Raw genomic sequence first — 16,763 nt, forward strand, 5'->3', positions numbered from 1 at the left:
TAAATGAATATCCATGTATATTTAAATGTGAAATATACTGCAGGGGTATCTTGAATTTCAATTGTGATGCTTTCAACAGAACTTTGTGTGCCTTGATAACTTAACCGTTACTCTGCTGTGTTTACTGGTGTCCCTTTTGTGTCAATGCAATTTGGCTCCTTGTCCTTTTTATTCTCCAGGACTGTTTTAACATCAGGACAATTTTCAGTGATTTAATTTTTATTTCCAAACACAAGCATAACCATAGCCCACACCAGTACATTTCAGTTATAACATTTTCTCTCTGGAAATCCATTGCAAGATATCGGAGTGAGTGCTCTCGACATAATACTGTGCAGCTTCACCAGTGAATTGTCAACTTGTTTCATTTTTTTTTTTGTTCAGTGTTTTTCATGCCTCATGAGATTTGTACATGTGAGGTAAAAGGGACGAGACAGTGGAGATTGTTTTATGGAGAGCTTTCTTGTGTTGATGTGCTTGTCAACATTACTATTGTTGCTGTGAAATGCTTGATCAAAAGGAGCAACCATGATAAATTAACTGTTAATTGCCAATAGTGTGAGCCGTATCTTGTGTGTAATCAGTTTGCTCACTTTTCCTAGTTCGCTTTCTATTTCACATTCTCCAACAGTTCTGTTGTATCCGTTCTGTGTAGCTTGAGCTTTAGTATCTAGCCTTAAGACCCTGCAGTCGGGATAAAGGTCAACCCCAGTGTGTTTATCATACATCTGATCTATTATTAACATGTACTTTGCCTTGGTCTGGACATTTGTATACTCTTCTGTTTATATCTGTAATCCTGCTGCTACATTAAATGAATTAATAAAAACTTTAAGCGTTTGATTTGCTTCTTTTCTCCCACCTCTAAATCTTTAAGTTAGAACAAGCTCTGCAAGGCTTTTATATTTATCTCTTCAAACACATATTGCATGGAAGTCAAGTTTCACATTGTACTCATCATCACAGTGATTGCAGAACATTCATACAGTGCACTTCTATAACAAATCTGGCTTCAAAACAGCTGGTCAGAGTTTACTAATTCTTCTGTGTAGAATCTGTTGGAAGAAGGATAACGGGTCCTCAAAGTCAAAGCCAACATCAAACTCTGGTTTTTTCCTGAGAGCAAGGGCAGCTACCAGTATGGCCAACACGGCAGTCAGGCCCCATATGTGATACTGGTTTCCTGTATCAGGGTCCACAAAATGAAAAGAGTGCAGCAGCCCCTCCATCTTAGCAACACTGTGGGATCCATAGTGGTCCTTCTCACTGGTGAAGAAGCCCAGAGGCACTGTGAACACAGAACTGACCTCAGCTGGGTTTGGACGGGGACAAAAAGACTCCTCTATGAAGCCAACCACCGGAGTCACCAGCAGACCACTCTGTCAACAGAGACAAAGACGAGAGGGGGGGTCACGTGTGAGAAGGAGATGGACCTAAATCTGCTGAGAAGGAAGAGTCAGTTTGACATTTCTACCTTATTGATGATAGGGAACAGTCTACAGACCACGTGGACATCACCGGGTGCTAGACCTATCTCCTCCTCTGCCTCCCTCAGAGCTGTGTCCACGTCGTCTCTGTCACAGGGGTCTCTCTTCCCACCGGGGAAACACACCTCACCAGCACTGGTCCTCAGCTACAGAGACACAGGACAGTCAGAAGATCAGTCACTCAACAGACACAGCACTAGCCCTCCACACAATCAAAGGTCACCTCTTTTGAGCGCAGGGTCATCAGGGTGTACAGCTCTCCATTCTTCACGAGCAGTGGGATCAGCACCGAGGCTTTGGGCAGCACAGGTAGAGAGGAGAAGTTGTCTCCAATGTCAAATGGCTTTAAAATGGCTATCGTCCTCTCTTTCATATCCATGGTTTCAGCTTCCAGCTTTAAAAGCAGAAACAGAAAAGTGGAGGAGCATTACAAGTAAAAAACACACAGACATTTAACTTACAGAAGAGGACCGAAGTATAAACACAAAGCAAATCAGCTGTGTTATGGTCTATATGGGACAAGAGATTGTCGATCTGATTACTTCCGCATTCTACGATTACCAGGGGATTATCGCAACAAATACAAGAGATTAGTCTTCAGCTAAACTTTGCATTCAGCACTGTGATCCTTAACTATATAATTAACTATTGTACTTAACAAGACATACTTTTCTGGCACTGAGTATTGGTGGCCAAGAGAAAGAAAGAAAAGGAAGCACTCTGATAGGCTGAAGGAAAGGGCTCTGTGATTGGCCAGAAGAAAGATGCACTCTAATTGGCTGAAGGTGAGGGGCTCTTTGATTGGCAGAAAGATGCGCTCTGATTGACCATAAATCTGCCGCTTTCTGATTGTCCTAAATAAAAAACAGCTCTGATTGCCTGAAAGAAGGAAGCGCTCTGATTGGCCGGAAGAGAGAAACACTCTGATTTGCGACAGAAAGAAGCACTCTGATTGGCCAAAAGTAAGGTGTTCTCTGATTGGCAGAAAGTAAGCCTGAAATAAAAAGGGGAAGTTTTTAAAAACATACAGCATTGGAGCAAGGAAACACACATTAACTATTTCCCTACACTACAGAGCAAAAAAGACTATATTGTTACAAGTTGTATGTCTGTAATGTTTCACTCATAGATAAGTGATGCTTATGACAAGAGAACTATTGTACTTAGAAAGACATCTTCATCTGGCTCCAAGCGCTTTTTATTGAGAGCACTGTCACATGTGAGATCAATGCTGCAACCTGAGAATAGAGAACTGTAGTTTGGTAATGACTGAATATACAAACCAGCCTTGTTCCATTTTTTTCACATTCACTAGTTCAATTAATTGTTCCCTTCACAGCAGAAACCACCATTTGATCAATATTGATAATGATGTTATATAAACTGAATGAACTTGGCAAATACAGTTTAAGCAAACGATGCCCTCCTCTTCCTCTTCCTCTTCCACTTTGTCGTCCTAAGAAGTCATGCAGGAGGGCGTCTTCCCGTCTTTTTCTTTGAGCTCGTAGTATCACTGGGCTCCGACACGCTGGTTGTTCAGGTTCCGGATCCCAGGTCAGTGATATAAGCCCTTAAACCCTGCGGCCACCGGTGCCGTCTTCAGGAAGAAGAATCACACCGACATGTTGAACTCTCACGGCAATACAAACACCTAAATATGACGTCACAAGAGAGCGACGGGCTTCCGCGTTAGCCACCATTAGCCGGTTAGCGGTTAGCTATCGTGGCTGTATAGATGTTTTTATGATTTTTACAACATCACAAGTTCTTTTAAGACATCCACGGCCAAGGCTCGGTGATTACAGTTGAGTGTCAATGGCCAAACATTTTCACGAGTGGACAGGAAACTGAATAGCTTCAAGGCAGTAGTACAATAAAACTAAGAACATTTATAAAGGACAATACTTATATATAAATTCGAGGTACTTAAGTATTTCCATGTTGTGACACTTTATGCTTTCACTCCACTAACTTAAATCTGAGAGGGAGTTATTATATTTTCTACACCACTACATTTATGACATTAGCTGCTAGTTAAAACAAAATATTGTTATGTACACAGTAGTTAACTTCAACTCTACCAAATGCTGCATTAGTGATGCTTACACATCAGTCCATCACTATCTATGATCCAGTGATATGAAATGGCCCATTTTGTTCTTTGTGCCAAGTATATTTCAATACCAATACTGTACTTTTATGTAAACTTTGAAGACAGGCTTTAGGTGCAGCAGAATAGTATTAGTATTAGTATTAGTACTACAGTCATGTCATAGATCGGAGTACATTTCCCACCACAGAGAGGCTAGCGCTGTGTTAATTTTAATCATCTGGGAAAACTGCAGACATAAAAATTAAGCAGGAGTCGATGTTTCAATGGGATTTGTATTGCTGTAAACAGGTCCTCAATTGAAAACATCAGATATATTAAATAAAACATACAGTACATTCCAAGTCAGTCATTTTATGGCATAACGAGAGGGCGTATCCACGTTCAGTTGAAACAAAGGTACAAACTGAAGGCTACTCAAATTTGACTGACAGCTCACTGAACATAAAGCAGCCTGAGACGAGTGATTTGATGAGCTAGAACTAATTAATGACAATCTAAAACTGCAATTTACAGGTAAAGTCTATACACATAAGTGAATAAAGTAAAATTTAACAACCAAAATATTCATATTATACATAATGATCCCATGAATTCAGTAGGGGGAAATTAAATGTTCTTCTTTTAAGTTATTTACAACCAACCCACTAGTCACATTTTGTGGATTCTCTGTAGAAAAATAAATAGGATTCAAAACACCGCAAAGCTAGGGAGGGTCATCACAGTGGTCCTAGTCTTCATTGATTCAGCCATTGCTTCCAGCACTTCCTCTATTCACACTTTGTACTTCTCCTTGGCTTGATCATTCAGTATACAGATGTGCTGTGGGGGGAAAATGAGAGGACAGTTAATTGATGTTTAATGCCTTTCTTTTTTCCAGGAATTAGATTTTCTGTTTCATTTCAACATTTTTTTTTCCATGTTCTTTGCTCTCTCCAGGGTTGTAGCTACCATTGTGGACATTGAGGTCATGTCCTCAGTTTTAACTACCTGAGGAGGTCTTTACATTTTACAATTATACATTTTAAAATACAACTTTTTGACTCTGTGTCTAAATTAGAGTGAAATAAAAGCCAGAATAGTCGGAACAAACGTTCTGACATATAACTACAGGAGAAGCTCAGGTGTTACTAATAACATTAACAAAGACTCCGTTCTATGCACAATGCAGCATGCACAATACCAGGACCCTGAAAGTGAAGCAGTTTCAAATTCAGCCATCAGTCATTTTATTATTCACAGCTGTGTCATGTCGAAATGCATTCTGTGAAAAAGGCCTATTATAGTTTTTGCAAGTGTGGAGAAGGCTTCCATGCAGCATTTAGATCATCATATAGGGAGAATCAATTCTTCAGTAATAATAATTGAAAGAAAAAAAAGTTTTAAATCCGCAGAAACTAATTTGGCACCTATTTGTAAAAGACAGCTACAGTATTCAAAGAACAATTTCCTGACAAATGTAAAACAATTAGACACTACACAGTCATTTGCATTGAAAAAGTGGCAAAACAAAGTGTACTCAAAACAGCCAGTATGCATACTAAACAAGGCGTGTTTTTAGATGCTGTTAATGCACTTCATTCTTCCACAATGCAAAAAGGAAATAGGGGAGCAAGTCACAGCTGCAAAAGATTCAAATAATTACAGATGGTGGTGAAACAGGAGGAGGAAGGTTTTAGAGAAAAAGTACAAGATATTTGGAAGAACATTTTACTTGTTTACGTGTTTGTACAAAACCGCAACCGATATTCTGCGTCTTAACTGTGAAAACAGCACACTGTTGATATTGTTTCTGTCTGTCCTCATACTTTTCATGTAAAGTAATCAAACTTACGCTGAGATCTCTGAAGTACTCATTGTAGTCCAAAGCGTAGCCCACCAGAAAGGCATCTGGCACCTCAAAACCAATGTCTGAAATATATATATATAGGAAACATAAGAAAACAAGCCACTACTTCTAAGTGCAGCTGTAAAACTCTCAGGCTGGTCTGAAATAAGATACGGAAACATTCATACTGTTGCACTATTAGATGTTGCTTTTTTACTGTCTGTATGAGGTTGTACTTAAGCTGTCAGAGCTCTATGGTGGGAAGTCAAAACACTTACAGTAACAGCTGCCCTTGAGGGACAATCTTAAAGAGATTATACAACTCAACCCTAAAAGCATTACATAATCAGAGACAGTGTGAGCACGGGGTTATCGGGCATTTGTTGGTACATAAGTGCCAGGCTCAGCTACATTTAGAGTAGATTTTCCTGAAATTAATGTTAATCCTGCATGGAAAACACAGCTTTATTAAATAACAGTTCGCCAGCCCTTCAAAGAACCAGACACACACGTGAGAGATCGGCATGAAATGAGCACTACCATACATATTACACTACGTAGATGACGCAAGTGTAAAGTGAGTTAAGAGGAGCTCACAGTCTGGTCTGTACCCTGAACTCCTCGGGGTCCTCTTCACCAGAAGGCTGGAATGACAAACAAGGAAAAAGTACAGGATGTGTGAAATAAAAGCCTGTAAAGAGAAATTAAACGTTCCAAAGAGAAGGAGCCAGTGCAGGTTTCAGCTCTGACAGATGGAGCCGAATGTCTTGGTATACCTGCACTAAAGCTGCAACTAGTGATTATCTTCACTTTTGATTTATCTGATTATTTTCTTGATTAATTGACGAGTTGTTTGGTCTACAAAATGTCAGAAAAAGGTGAGACGATGTCCCCAAATGTCTCGTTTTGTCCACAACTCAAAAGAGACTGAATTTACTATCATAGAGGCCTAAAGAAACCAGGAAATATTCACATTTTAAAAAGGGTGAGATCAGAGAGAGTGTTTTTTTTTTCTTAAAAAATTCAATAGTTGACAACTAATCGATTAATGGTTGCAGCTCTGGCCTGCACAACACCTTAGCCACACAAATTAACTTATGTAAAGTAAATTTCATGTAGATTTACATACTGAACAGTCTATGATTTCACTCCACATAAAAATGGTCCTAAATGAACAGTTAACAGGAAACTCTGCAGATTTGCCTGAACAACAGGCAATTTGAGTCATTTAAATACAATTCTTTAATGCTTTGAGCACCACAAATAAAATTCTGTTCAGCATTGGCAGCAGAAATGGCAGCCGTTGATATCAAAAACCCTCAGCAGGAACAGGAGCTATCTGCATGGCTGGATACCACCCACAAAGGATAAGTGGAAAAATGTTTGTGTGTCTGGGTATTAGATAAACTGGCCCTTTAACTCTAAGTATTATTTTAAATAGAAAGGTCAGTTAAAGATGGCTGCTTGCAATGAGAAGATGTCCTGGCAATAAATGATTATGTGGCAGACATCAAAGCCATAGAAATGATCCTACCGGTATAGAGTAGATCAAATGAAAATTACTGTCTTTTATGCAAGCATCTGGGGAAACCCACTTTACTATCATTACTTGAGAGAAATGGCCTGAGTGCAGCTAATAGTACAGCAGATTAACTCTTAAGCTGCTCCCTCCCTCCACCACGCCACATCTCTAATACAGTGCTAAAGTAAGAGTGTCCATTAGCTAAGAGCACCGTCATATGCACTCTCTCTGGTGACATACCAGCCAGTTATAGCAGAGGCCTACAATTCAGCTTCCTGGTCTGTAGACTGTGTCTGATGGCGCCTACCTTACAACTTTAACCATTTTGGGATTACATTCACTCAGCAGGGAGAGAAGCGTCTGCATCGTCCTTCCTGTCTCCACAATATCCTTTTTATAATGCAGGAAACAGATCAAGTGGTCAGATTAAAGTTGAGGCATTACTGAGATAAAGAAGCATCACTTTTACAAATATGACATTATACAACTCATCCACAAAAGACCTCAGTCCTTTATATCCAGTTAGTTTTTCACTGAAAATATTGTTTGATATTTAATTTTAGAACACAAACAAAATATAAAATACCGTCCAGTATTAAATCATAGCAAAGGACAACATATATACTGTGAGATTATGAACATTTTTCAACCTTAAAGAGATTCTGTTCATCTCTTAAATTAATTGTCACTTTGAGGTATTTATAGTACTGTGATCAATACTGCAAATCAGTGAGCAGGACTGGCGTGTATTGGATCGGACTACAAAAACACTCATCTATAAACAGCTTCTCAATCGAATTTCCAGAAATTGAAAACAACATATCACAATTAATTCAAAGCGTGTTCATCCATATCGCCTAAACTTAATACAGAGTTAAAAAAAAGTCTTACCTCAACAATCAAAACGTTCTGCAGGAGACAAAAAGAGAGAGACCAGGTGATGAAGTACACGGCTACACAAGGCTGAGTACCTGAAGTATTTCTGCCTGACAGACAGCAGTAGACTCACCTTGCCTGAGAGATTGGACAGTTCATCCCCTCCTATGACTTTCACACTGTTTGTTGATTTGTCATTCTGGGGTACAAGAACAGGAAACATTATCCATCTCAGTGTGGCCACAGCTTCAGTTTGGATCCACCTTTTTTTGGTTTGTTTTGGTACGATCATTAGAAAATACCTCACTATAAATCTACATTATCCTTTTCAGATGTCTGTACAATACACCTGCAATCTCCTGGACACCGCAGTGGCCCGTTTCTGACTGAATAAGACTGTTTTCATGCGCATCTTGCCAGCCACAGTATCACACACCTTACATCAGCACAATCCTGCAAATTAAATGAGAGAAGGCAGCTTACACAGTAGCTCTTCACCCTAATGAAATCCACTGTCAGCGGCACTGATTTATCGCTGTTCTGGTTTAATGCTTTAATGTAGTCCATGAGATCTGCGAAGAACTTGTAGCCCCCTTTTAGCACGCACAGAGCCACGATGTGGTGGCCCCCCATGTCCCTGATGATGTCTCGGGCCAGACGCTCTGTCCTGGATGAGAGAGGTGAGACACACCAAAGAGTAAGGGATGGAAAAGATGCATCGTAAACGACAGCGCGGCGAATGCAGTGCGGGTCTTATGTACAGGGGGGAGATCCTGAACACGGTTTTGCACTTAGACATAATTGCTTTCAATGGACATTTAACCACTGCCTCCTAAATCCACATTCAAATGCACTTCTGGATGTGGGCTACGGTGATTTGTCAGACAAATACAGGATCGTGCTCTCCTGTGTGTGTGTGTGTGTGTGTGTGTGTGTGTGTGTCTCAGAGACAGTAAATAGGAAGAGCCGGAGAGTCAGATGACTTGACAGAAACATGAGAGAGTGAGTGCCAGTGTTTGGTGCTGCTGTCCACTGTTTACCTGTCCATGATGAGCCCGTGGGGGATGATCACCTTGTCCAGATCGTTCTCGTAATGTCTGGGGACGCAGAAAAGGTCCAGCTCGTGGCCTTTCTCATCATCGGCAATCTGGAAAAAGAGGAAACCATCTCTTCAGCTCAAGACGTTTGGCACTGACAGATAACGGTGCGCCAAAGACGCATTTAATCGCTGCTCTCGCCCCTGGCAACACTGAGCCTCTCAACCACCTGTTTATCCCCGCACACACGTGACTCAGATTTGGGGGGTGAGCGGACATCAAACGCTGATTCAAAGAAATTGGGGGGCTCGTGCCAGCTGTCGTCTGTTTAAAAAGAAACAACACGGGCCTGCACCACCAACCACGCCCTGACAAGTGCACAAGTTACCACAAATGGCCAAACAAAATCCCCGGACGAGCCCAGCTCACAGCCTCACCTGCAAGTACGAAGCCATGTTGGCGGCGGTCGTCCGTCCTGTTCAGTCGCAGTGAGATATCTGAGGAGTCATGCCCGGGTCCTGCCGGAGGGAGAGGGAGAGGGAGAGAAGGGTCTGGTGACTGGATGTGGCTCAGGCTGCTCTCCTCCTCACCGACTGCTGCTGACTGGGAGCGGGCAGCACGCGATGCTCCAGCCCCGCCGGGGTTTAAGCCCTTTACGTCAGAGTCCAGTTTACCTCCCCAATAATCTGATTTGCCCGACACAACCTGGGCTTAAAATGCGCTGCGCCGGTCTCCACTACTACTACTACTACCGGGGCTGATGTGCTGACCGTGGCGGCGGAGCGCTGACACCGAGGCTGCAGATGACGCAGTTTTAAATATATATAACAGATGACCGTAAACGCGTCTCCTCTGTAAAAAGCGCCGCGCGGCTCTCTGTGTGTCCGCCTGTGCTCCGTGGTGAGGTTATCACTGCTCCTATGGGTGTTTGTGGACGTGTGTCACCCACATATCCCAAAATATCTACTCGCTATTACATAATAATCACCTGAACTAGGCTACATATCACCATGTGTATGGTTAGTTATTATTATTATTATCATGTGGTTTACTGTCATCATAGTATGTTTGAGTGAATGAATTAATGCCATTTGTTGCCTTTTATTTTCATTATTATCGATTATTGTTGCGTAAATATTTGTTGTAACATAATTCTGTGCTTTATAATCATCACGCCAATAAAGCAAATGCAAATTTAAGTTATATTTTAAACTGTTTTTACCTCTTTTGTGAAATGGTATTGCCATATTTTATAATATTCTAACTGTAAATTGAGTTTTATGGTGGTGTTTGTGTAGTACCAGTTTAAAATGTCTTATTATTTTCTCCAAAGATGTTTTTAATTAAAAACTACTACTTTATGAATTTTGTTGTGTAGTCAAGGACCCCATTAAATGTTCATGCACTGCTTATTTGTGAGTAAATTATAAGGACTTATGGTTACTTTTTGAGTTTTAGTAAACAAACTCATAAAAATCATGACAATAAATCCTCTCGACCAATTCTTCATTACAAAATTATACAGATGGGGTCATTTGTGTCTGTGATGTTTAACATACAGCACAACATTTTTTGACATAACTCCTATTTGTTTTGGAAATGTATCCAGACAGATATGATGGTTGTGCTTGCAGATTTTCATATCAGAGAGGTCTGCGCTCCCACCTCCAGTTTTATTAATGTTACAGCTGCATCACTTTTTGGGTCTCAGTATGACATAACTGATCCTCATTTTCATTTCATTCTACAATTTGGCACTCTGAGCATCCCTGATTTTATTCTGCCCTGCGGCAAATATTCACACACAGTACACAATGTCTGTGTCTGTTCACTGTCCTTAGTTTGCCCGCTCTCCATTTAACTCCATGTTGAGGGTAATCTCAAAGCAAATATTAGCAGCGTATCTGCCCACAGGCATGGCTATTATACAACAATTTACCAACTGTTTTTTAAGCTTAGAAAGTTAAAATGGAGAAGAGCAGTGAAAACTACCAAACACATTTTCAATATGATCCCAATTTAATGAGTGATACAGAAACAAACTTTTTTTTTTTCCCATATTACAAAAAAGCAATACCAGGCGTTGTACCACACCAGGAGCATGGCGACTACGAAAACAGAAAGAACATGTTCTCAAGTTCAGAAAACTGGAGACGCAAACAACATCATCATCATCATCTCTGTACGTTCATAACAGTCTTTATGAGTGCCACTTGTGCCGGTGAGGCCAAATCTCAAATGACACCATTCCCTATATAGAGTCCTACTTTTAGCCCGAGACCCACATACAGAGCTGTGGCTGTGGGCAGAAAGTAGAGCACCATCCAGATGAAGACGGCGTGATTTGAGAGAAGACCATAAAGGAAGAACACTCATTTTTTCTTCTTCTCATCTTTCTTGGCACCATCTGCTTTCTCCTTCTCCTTGTCTTTGTCCTTCTCATCTTTTTTCTCTTTGTCATCTTTCTTCTCTTTCTTGCCTTCCTCCTTTTCCTGTCCTTCCTTCTTTTCTGCGTCTCGGTTGGAAATCTTGTTGTTGATCAGGTTGTGCAGAGCCACTACAGAGCGTATGAGCGAGGCCAGGTAGACCACCAGCATCTGGTCGTTGGTCTTCAGGTAGAAGGCTTTTGTGAACTCCTACAAAAAGGCAAAAAAACATGACATTCAGCGACACAAAATCTTGTCTAATAATAAGACCACACACATCATATTCATCTGATGAGAAAAAAAATGAAGGATTAAGTGGCTAAATAAAGATAAATCTGAAAGCAAAGTGATATCTGTGATGCAATGGTACATAGAGAAGCTGAAATTTGACCTAAGTGTTGAAAATGAAAGGAAATCATAATGAATGAACCATGGATCAAACGCAGGGTTGATCTCCAAGGTTTTTTTTATTCCATTATTATACTGGTTAATCACACAACTACTTATTTTTTGGTGGTTGAGTATTTTTCCAATTCATCAACTTTGAACAGCTGAATTGAATTTTAAAAAAACTATGGAACTGGATACTGGAGTGAAAAGTTCATCACAAAATTTAAATTGGAAAACACCATTACAGCAAATCCCAATCCAAGTCAAACCCAAATAAAAACACTGCCTACAGCTGACAAATGTCTTGGTTAAGTACTTCAGTACATACTGGTCTGTGGGCATCTCATTAAACCTGAGTCAGTTTGCCCTCCAGTGGAGAAAATTAGAAGCTGCTCCTCAGTTGGAGATAGAGAAAATCAACATTTTATTTTTTTCAGTTAGGTTTTTTGTTTCCCTCTTCGTGTCTCTTTCGTTCACTGTGATGATTTAAAATTGTGAAGTAGCTGCAATTCTAAATGTGCCGTCTTTATGACATAACAAGTGTGACAATGTCATCATTATAAATTGTAACGACTAATTGCTGCAGCTTTAATTCATTGTAATAATTCAGCTCTCACACATGATATGCAAATTAAACTAGAAACAATGTTTGTACTGATGCTTAAAAATCAGGAGAAATTAGATTCACATAAATTCAAAAGACACCAATTTCCCTACAATGATTACTGTAAATAAATGGGCCTGAAAAAACAACAACTTACCAGTAGATTCACGTCTGGCAGCAAGTTGAAGACGTCCTGCAGCTGGTAGATGATCTGGTGGTTGATGGGAAGTTTGCCTGCTACCACTCTCTCCAGGTAAGAGCGGATGTCCAACAGCTTTGAGTTGAGCCCTTTCAGGCCGTGAACCTGATTTGTGATCCGTTGCGACAGGGTGCCCACTGTGGTGTCCTTGATATCTCTGTACACGGTTTGCAGCACATGAGAATGAAATGGGCATTAGTATGAACGTGTTTTCATTTGTTAATCATTTTTAATCAAGAATGTCTTTGTCACTTTTGGTGATTATAGTAAAGTATAGCAGAGTTGTATCATTTACACTGTGTGCTGTAATCACAGTTATGTACTGTGGTGACTGAAATAGGCACAATGTAATTAAAGGGAAAATTTGCCACTTTTTGTGTGTTCTATCAGTCTTGATGGTAAATATAGTCCATTGAAGCAATAAATATCTGAGCACGTGCTATTTTAACCAAAAACACACGAGTTATCCTGCTCGCTGAGCTACAAAGACGGTGCTTACATTTACCATTATCATTTACCCAAATCTGCTCCACATCAATCTCTCTGGGTTTAGCGTCGGCCACAGGCGGCTCACAAATGACAAAAACAAGATAACAGGAAGTACAAAAGATTTTTGCAGCAGAAGAACTAAGTGTTCTTGATCAGTAGAGATTAAACCGAGCTATTTATTTCTTCAAGGGACTACATTTACCAACAACAATGAAAGGACACAAAATGTTGCACAGTTCTTCTTTAACAGAGTAGTTAAAGAAGAAGAGTGTGGATCAAAGGCTTGCTATGTACCTGAGCAGGTGCTCCACACCCACTTCCTCTGCTTCTTCAGCTCCAATCTCACTGGTGACATGTTCGAATGTCTTGGACGTTGGAGTGCCATCCTAAAAATAGCAAATCACAGCAATGAAAATAACTGTAATTTTACTCTTACAATTTTGTTTTCCACTAACATGCAAAACAAGTGTCTCGTGCACTGTTTCAAACACAAGTAACAGGATGAAACACAGCAGTTCCGACTGTCACCTTTAATGGGAATACTCTCTAACAAATTAGAAGGGAAAACACTACAGCTCTTTTACAGCAATTCACTGCAATTTACAGCTTACCATTTGGAGAGATTAAATATAAAGACGAGTAATAAAAATTATGCCTGGGGAACCCTGTTTACATCGCCCCCAAACTCATGAAAATGTATCATTATGCCATCAATAATTCAATAGAATTTCACTCAGAATACCACTTGTTTACAGAAGTGTTCGGTCTGAACAATGTTGATATCTGTCTCAGTGTAGTCCATGATTAACTTACATCGTGTATTTCCTCCACGGAAATGTATGCTTCTGTGGGTAGCCCAAGATCTTTGGGCTTCACGTCTATAATGACTAACACCTGGTAGGATAAAGAAATACATAAGAAATTCAACATCCGGATGGAATGAGTAGGATATAGTGATGTCCATACACATGCAGATAAAGCAGAGTAAAAAAGAAAAGCATTTACTCACTGAATTAGTACAGTACTGCTTGATGAGCTCATTGATGGCAATGTCATTCTTATGTAACTTGGGTCCTGTGTGGTACCATCCGACTATCCTTTCTCTCGCTGAAGACCAGGGGAGACAGTTACTTACAAGTGTAAAATCAGATTAACAAAGTTGCGTAAAGCAGATGAATTACTTAGACGTAGGCTGTGTCTTACCATTAACTTTCTTGAACATGCCATACATGTTCTCCAAGTAGTCGTGATCCAGGAACCACACCGAGTCATCCCTGTCATCCTCGTCAAATGGCACTGGAGTGGATTATTGACAATGAATTAAAGGACTGACAGAATCTATCTGAATAATCTCATTTGAAATAAGAGCTGCAACAGTCATGAACCCACAGTAAAATGCTGTTGAGTGTCTGCGAATAACTCTGGAGGGAAGACTGAAGAGTAAAAATCTAGTCAGATGTGTGTATTTAGGAGGTATGGAGGGTCAAATAAAAAGCATACTGAGAATTGAAGGATTTGATCTTTAAAGAGTATGTATCACGGTAAAGACTACAATTCAGCATATGTCGGCATCTTTTGAAGTGTCCTTCACTGAATCTTACCTGCAAAACTATTTGAGACGTCAAGAACTTTTTTCTGCCATGACCCCAGAAGGACGCCAACCACTCGTTTCTGATTGCCGACTTTTCCTATCCTGTAGATTGAATTGTCAAATGAAAAGAGGAAATTACCTTGCTAGTTTTCCAAAGTTTTGTCAGAATTGACCGTCATGACTCACAAACATAAACTAAGTCGTTAGCTAACGATGCTGCTGCTGTAAGCTAAGCTAATGCCTAATGAAATGAATGACAAGCTCGTGTCATTGATGTGTACGTACTAGCGAGTTCAGCTACTAATAAGTCTTACTGTGTAATTGATTCATTAAGCAGTTTAACACATGTTGCTTCCCAAAACACCGGTTATGTAAAGAACTAACCTGACTAAGAGAAGCTAACTAGCTTGGTCATGTACGCATTCACTCTCAACGGGGCTCTGACTCAGCAGGGCTAACATTAGCTTAGCTTAGCAGCAACGTTACGTTTATGGACATTTTAAGTTCCAACCTTTGTAAAAAACTGAACACAGATATTAAATCCACTGACCTGTTAAAATGATCGACCACGCTGAGCAACACCAGGGGGTGAACGACCACATTTTCCACCGCTAACTCCGGCATTTTTGCAGTATAGATACACAGCTCACTGCCCACCTCCACACAATGACGGTTACGCTACACTTCCGCTTGCGTGTTGACGTCTCTTCCGTTTCTATTGGCAACAGAGAGACGCGGAGGTGCGGCAGAGGAGCTGAAGCAGACGGGAGATCGCAGACAAAATGGTAGGAACTGATCGACAAAGTTAACTATGTATTGTGTCGGAAACGTTTCCTCAAAGTTATATTGCATTATGTCGCTTAATGGTACTCTTATTAATGTTTATGTTAATGTAAGATAACAGAAAACACCTTAAATGCATCAGTTGTATTAACTTTAATAAGAAAGTTAAGCTCTAACAGGCATCCCTAAATGATTTTATTACAGGTTTATTAGCAGGCTCATAAGCTGATATTCTGTTAAATGTTTTGAATTTCATTGTGTCCTGCAGGCTGAAGTTGAGGAAACACTGAAGAGGATTGAAGCCCACAGAGGTGTGATTGGAACAATAGTTGTCAATGCAGAAGGTAAGCCAAAAAACACAAATATCCAACAGTTTTCTCTCATGCAAAATGCCTGTAAAGGTTATAAAGGCTGCTGATGCATCTTTTCAGGTATTCCCATAAGAACAAATTTAGATAACTCCACAGCAGTTCAGTATGCAGGACTCCTTCGTAACCTCACACAGCTGGCCAGGAGCACGGTGAGAGACATTGACCCTCAGAACGACCTCACCTACCTCCGCGTCCGCTCCAAGAAATATGAGATCATGGTTGCACCAGGTGAGTGTGCAGTACTTACTTTGGTGTTGTTGACTTAATGATGATGACTGAAACAAACATTTAATATTATCTCAGCTGTAACTTAGAAGAGGAACAAAAGCCCCACTGTTTTTTTTTATCCACCATCTTCTCATCTTTATCTCTCTGCAGAGAATGACTTTCTGCTGATAGTCATCCAGAACCCATGTGAATAGCTGCTGGACATTTCCTTGAGAATCAGCCTTTGGTTTGTCACATGGTGGTTCTCCATCCACACAAATTATCTTTTTACTGTGAGTTATGTTGTTCCAGGTTCAGCATAATCTCTCTTTATCTACTTGGGATTCAAGTATGTTGCCTTAATCAACACGATGCATTATTTGTTTCACCTTTACCTTATGTGAAATAAAGCTGGTGGTCGTCGTGCATTGCTTACTAGACCATCCCTCTTCATTCTGTTAATGTACAGACATGGGAAAGAGAGTTCTCTACAGGTGGAACTATCATGTATAAAAATGTATAGTAGATGTTTGAGTCCAGTTGTCCCCTTAGACTGAAGAGTCCCTGGAAATCAACTCAAAGTTACTATAGTAACTTTCAGTAACTATAGCTATCAATAAATATAGTGGAGTAAAAGATACATTTTCCTCTGAACTGTAGTGGAGTAGAAATATAAAGTTGTATAAAATTAAAAAAGAACAGAGAGGGGTTTTTTTTCCAGGATGAAATGCCCCCATTCACATGACACAAGAGTTCATTGAATGGTTTAATAAGTATGAAAATGATGTGAATCATATGCTGTGGCAGACATTTCATCTGACGTCTCAGCTGACGCTAAAGACA

General features: G+C 40.1%; 4 protein-coding genes across 5 annotated transcripts; 1 reads left to right on the top strand and 3 right to left on the bottom strand.

Annotated features, from left to right (window-relative positions):
* Nucleotides 1-201: 201 nt before the first annotated feature.
* Nucleotides 202-3,072, bottom strand: nudt7 (nudix (nucleoside diphosphate linked moiety X)-type motif 7). 2 transcript variants are annotated; one of them, XM_070831484.1, is made up of 4 exons: nt 2,892-3,072; nt 1,711-1,881; nt 1,475-1,633; nt 202-1,379 (listed from the first exon to the last, which is right to left on the bottom strand). In XM_070831484.1, the coding sequence occupies exons 2-4, from the start codon at nt 1,864-1,866 to the stop codon at nt 1,026-1,028; spliced, it is 669 nt and encodes a 222-aa protein (XP_070687585.1). In that variant the 5' UTR covers nt 1,867-1,881; nt 2,892-3,072; the 3' UTR covers nt 202-1,025. The 2 variants fall into 2 exon arrangements, with proteins under 2 accessions (XP_070687585.1, XP_070687586.1); XM_070831485.1 differs by lacking the exon at nt 2,892-3,072 and adding an exon at nt 2,800-2,835.
* Nucleotides 3,073-3,852: 780 nt separating this feature from the next.
* Nucleotides 3,853-9,576, bottom strand: hprt1l (hypoxanthine phosphoribosyltransferase 1, like). Its single transcript, XM_070830125.1, has 9 exons — nt 9,298-9,576; nt 8,864-8,970; nt 8,307-8,490; nt 7,957-8,022; nt 7,839-7,856; nt 7,255-7,337; nt 6,023-6,069; nt 5,432-5,508; nt 3,853-4,419 (listed from the first exon to the last, which is right to left on the bottom strand). The coding sequence occupies exons 1-9, from the start codon at nt 9,313-9,315 to the stop codon at nt 4,372-4,374; spliced, it is 648 nt and encodes a 215-aa protein (XP_070686226.1). The 5' UTR covers nt 9,316-9,576; the 3' UTR covers nt 3,853-4,371.
* A 1,271-nt stretch (nt 9,577-10,847) lies between these two features.
* Nucleotides 10,848-15,248, bottom strand: psmd7 (proteasome 26S subunit, non-ATPase 7). Its single transcript, XM_070830124.1, has 8 exons — nt 15,110-15,248; nt 14,570-14,661; nt 14,172-14,264; nt 13,978-14,075; nt 13,782-13,862; nt 13,263-13,354; nt 12,438-12,636; nt 10,848-11,496 (listed from the first exon to the last, which is right to left on the bottom strand). Exons 1-8 carry the CDS (start codon nt 15,181-15,183, stop codon nt 11,233-11,235), a joined length of 993 nt encoding a protein of 330 aa, XP_070686225.1. The 5' UTR covers nt 15,184-15,248; the 3' UTR covers nt 10,848-11,232.
* LOC139200943 (dynein light chain roadblock-type 2-like) lies at nt 15,181-16,340 on the top strand. Its single transcript, XM_070830126.1, has 4 exons — nt 15,181-15,344; nt 15,611-15,686; nt 15,774-15,941; nt 16,092-16,340. The coding sequence occupies exons 1-4, from the start codon at nt 15,342-15,344 to the stop codon at nt 16,133-16,135; spliced, it is 291 nt and encodes a 96-aa protein (XP_070686227.1). The 5' UTR covers nt 15,181-15,341; the 3' UTR covers nt 16,136-16,340.
* The last annotated feature ends 423 nt before the right edge of the window (nt 16,341-16,763 follow it).

The sequence above is a fragment of the Pempheris klunzingeri genome, chromosome 5, assembly GCF_042242105.1.
Source record: "Pempheris klunzingeri isolate RE-2024b chromosome 5, fPemKlu1.hap1, whole genome shotgun sequence".
Lineage (NCBI taxonomy): Eukaryota > Metazoa > Chordata > Actinopteri > Acropomatiformes > Pempheridae > Pempheris > Pempheris klunzingeri.

Bases quoted from the DNA above. Each gene is read 5' to 3' on its own strand.
- hprt1l (XM_070830125.1), bottom strand. The intron at 6,070-7,254 runs GTAGGCGCCATC...TTGTCATTCCAG, and splicing joins AAAATGGTTAAAGTTGTAAG to CCTTCTGGTGAAGAGGACCC. The intron at 4,420-5,431 runs GTAAGTTTGATT...TTCCCCCCACAG, and splicing joins AGTACTTCAGAGATCTCAGC to CACATCTGTATACTGAATGA.
- nudt7 (XM_070831484.1), bottom strand. From the start codon at position 1,866: ATGGATATGAAAGAGAGGACGATAGCCATTTTAAAGCCATTTGACATT. The intron at 1,634-1,710 runs GTGACCTTTGAT...GTGTCTCTGTAG, and splicing joins TGACCCTGCGCTCAAAAGAG to CTGAGGACCAGTGCTGGTGA. The intron at 1,380-1,474 runs GTAGAAATGTCA...CTCTGTTGACAG, and splicing joins TGTTCCCTATCATCAATAAG to AGTGGTCTGCTGGTGACTCC.
- LOC139200943 (XM_070830126.1), top strand. The intron at 15,687-15,773 runs GTAAGCCAAAAA...GCATCTTTTCAG, and splicing joins AATAGTTGTCAATGCAGAAG to GTATTCCCATAAGAACAAAT. The intron at 15,942-16,091 runs GTGAGTGTGCAG...ATCTCTCTGCAG, and splicing joins TGAGATCATGGTTGCACCAG to AGAATGACTTTCTGCTGATA.
- psmd7 (XM_070830124.1), bottom strand. From the start codon at position 15,183: ATGCCGGAGTTAGCGGTGGAAAATGTGGTCGTTCACCCCCTGGTGTTG. The intron at 13,863-13,977 runs GTGAGTAAATGC...TTATCCTACCAG, and splicing joins AGCAGTACTGTACTAATTCA to GTGTTAGTCATTATAGACGT. The intron at 11,497-12,437 runs GTAAGTTGTTGT...GCCTTTTTGTAG, and splicing joins TGCCAGACGTGAATCTACTG to GAGTTCACAAAAGCCTTCTA.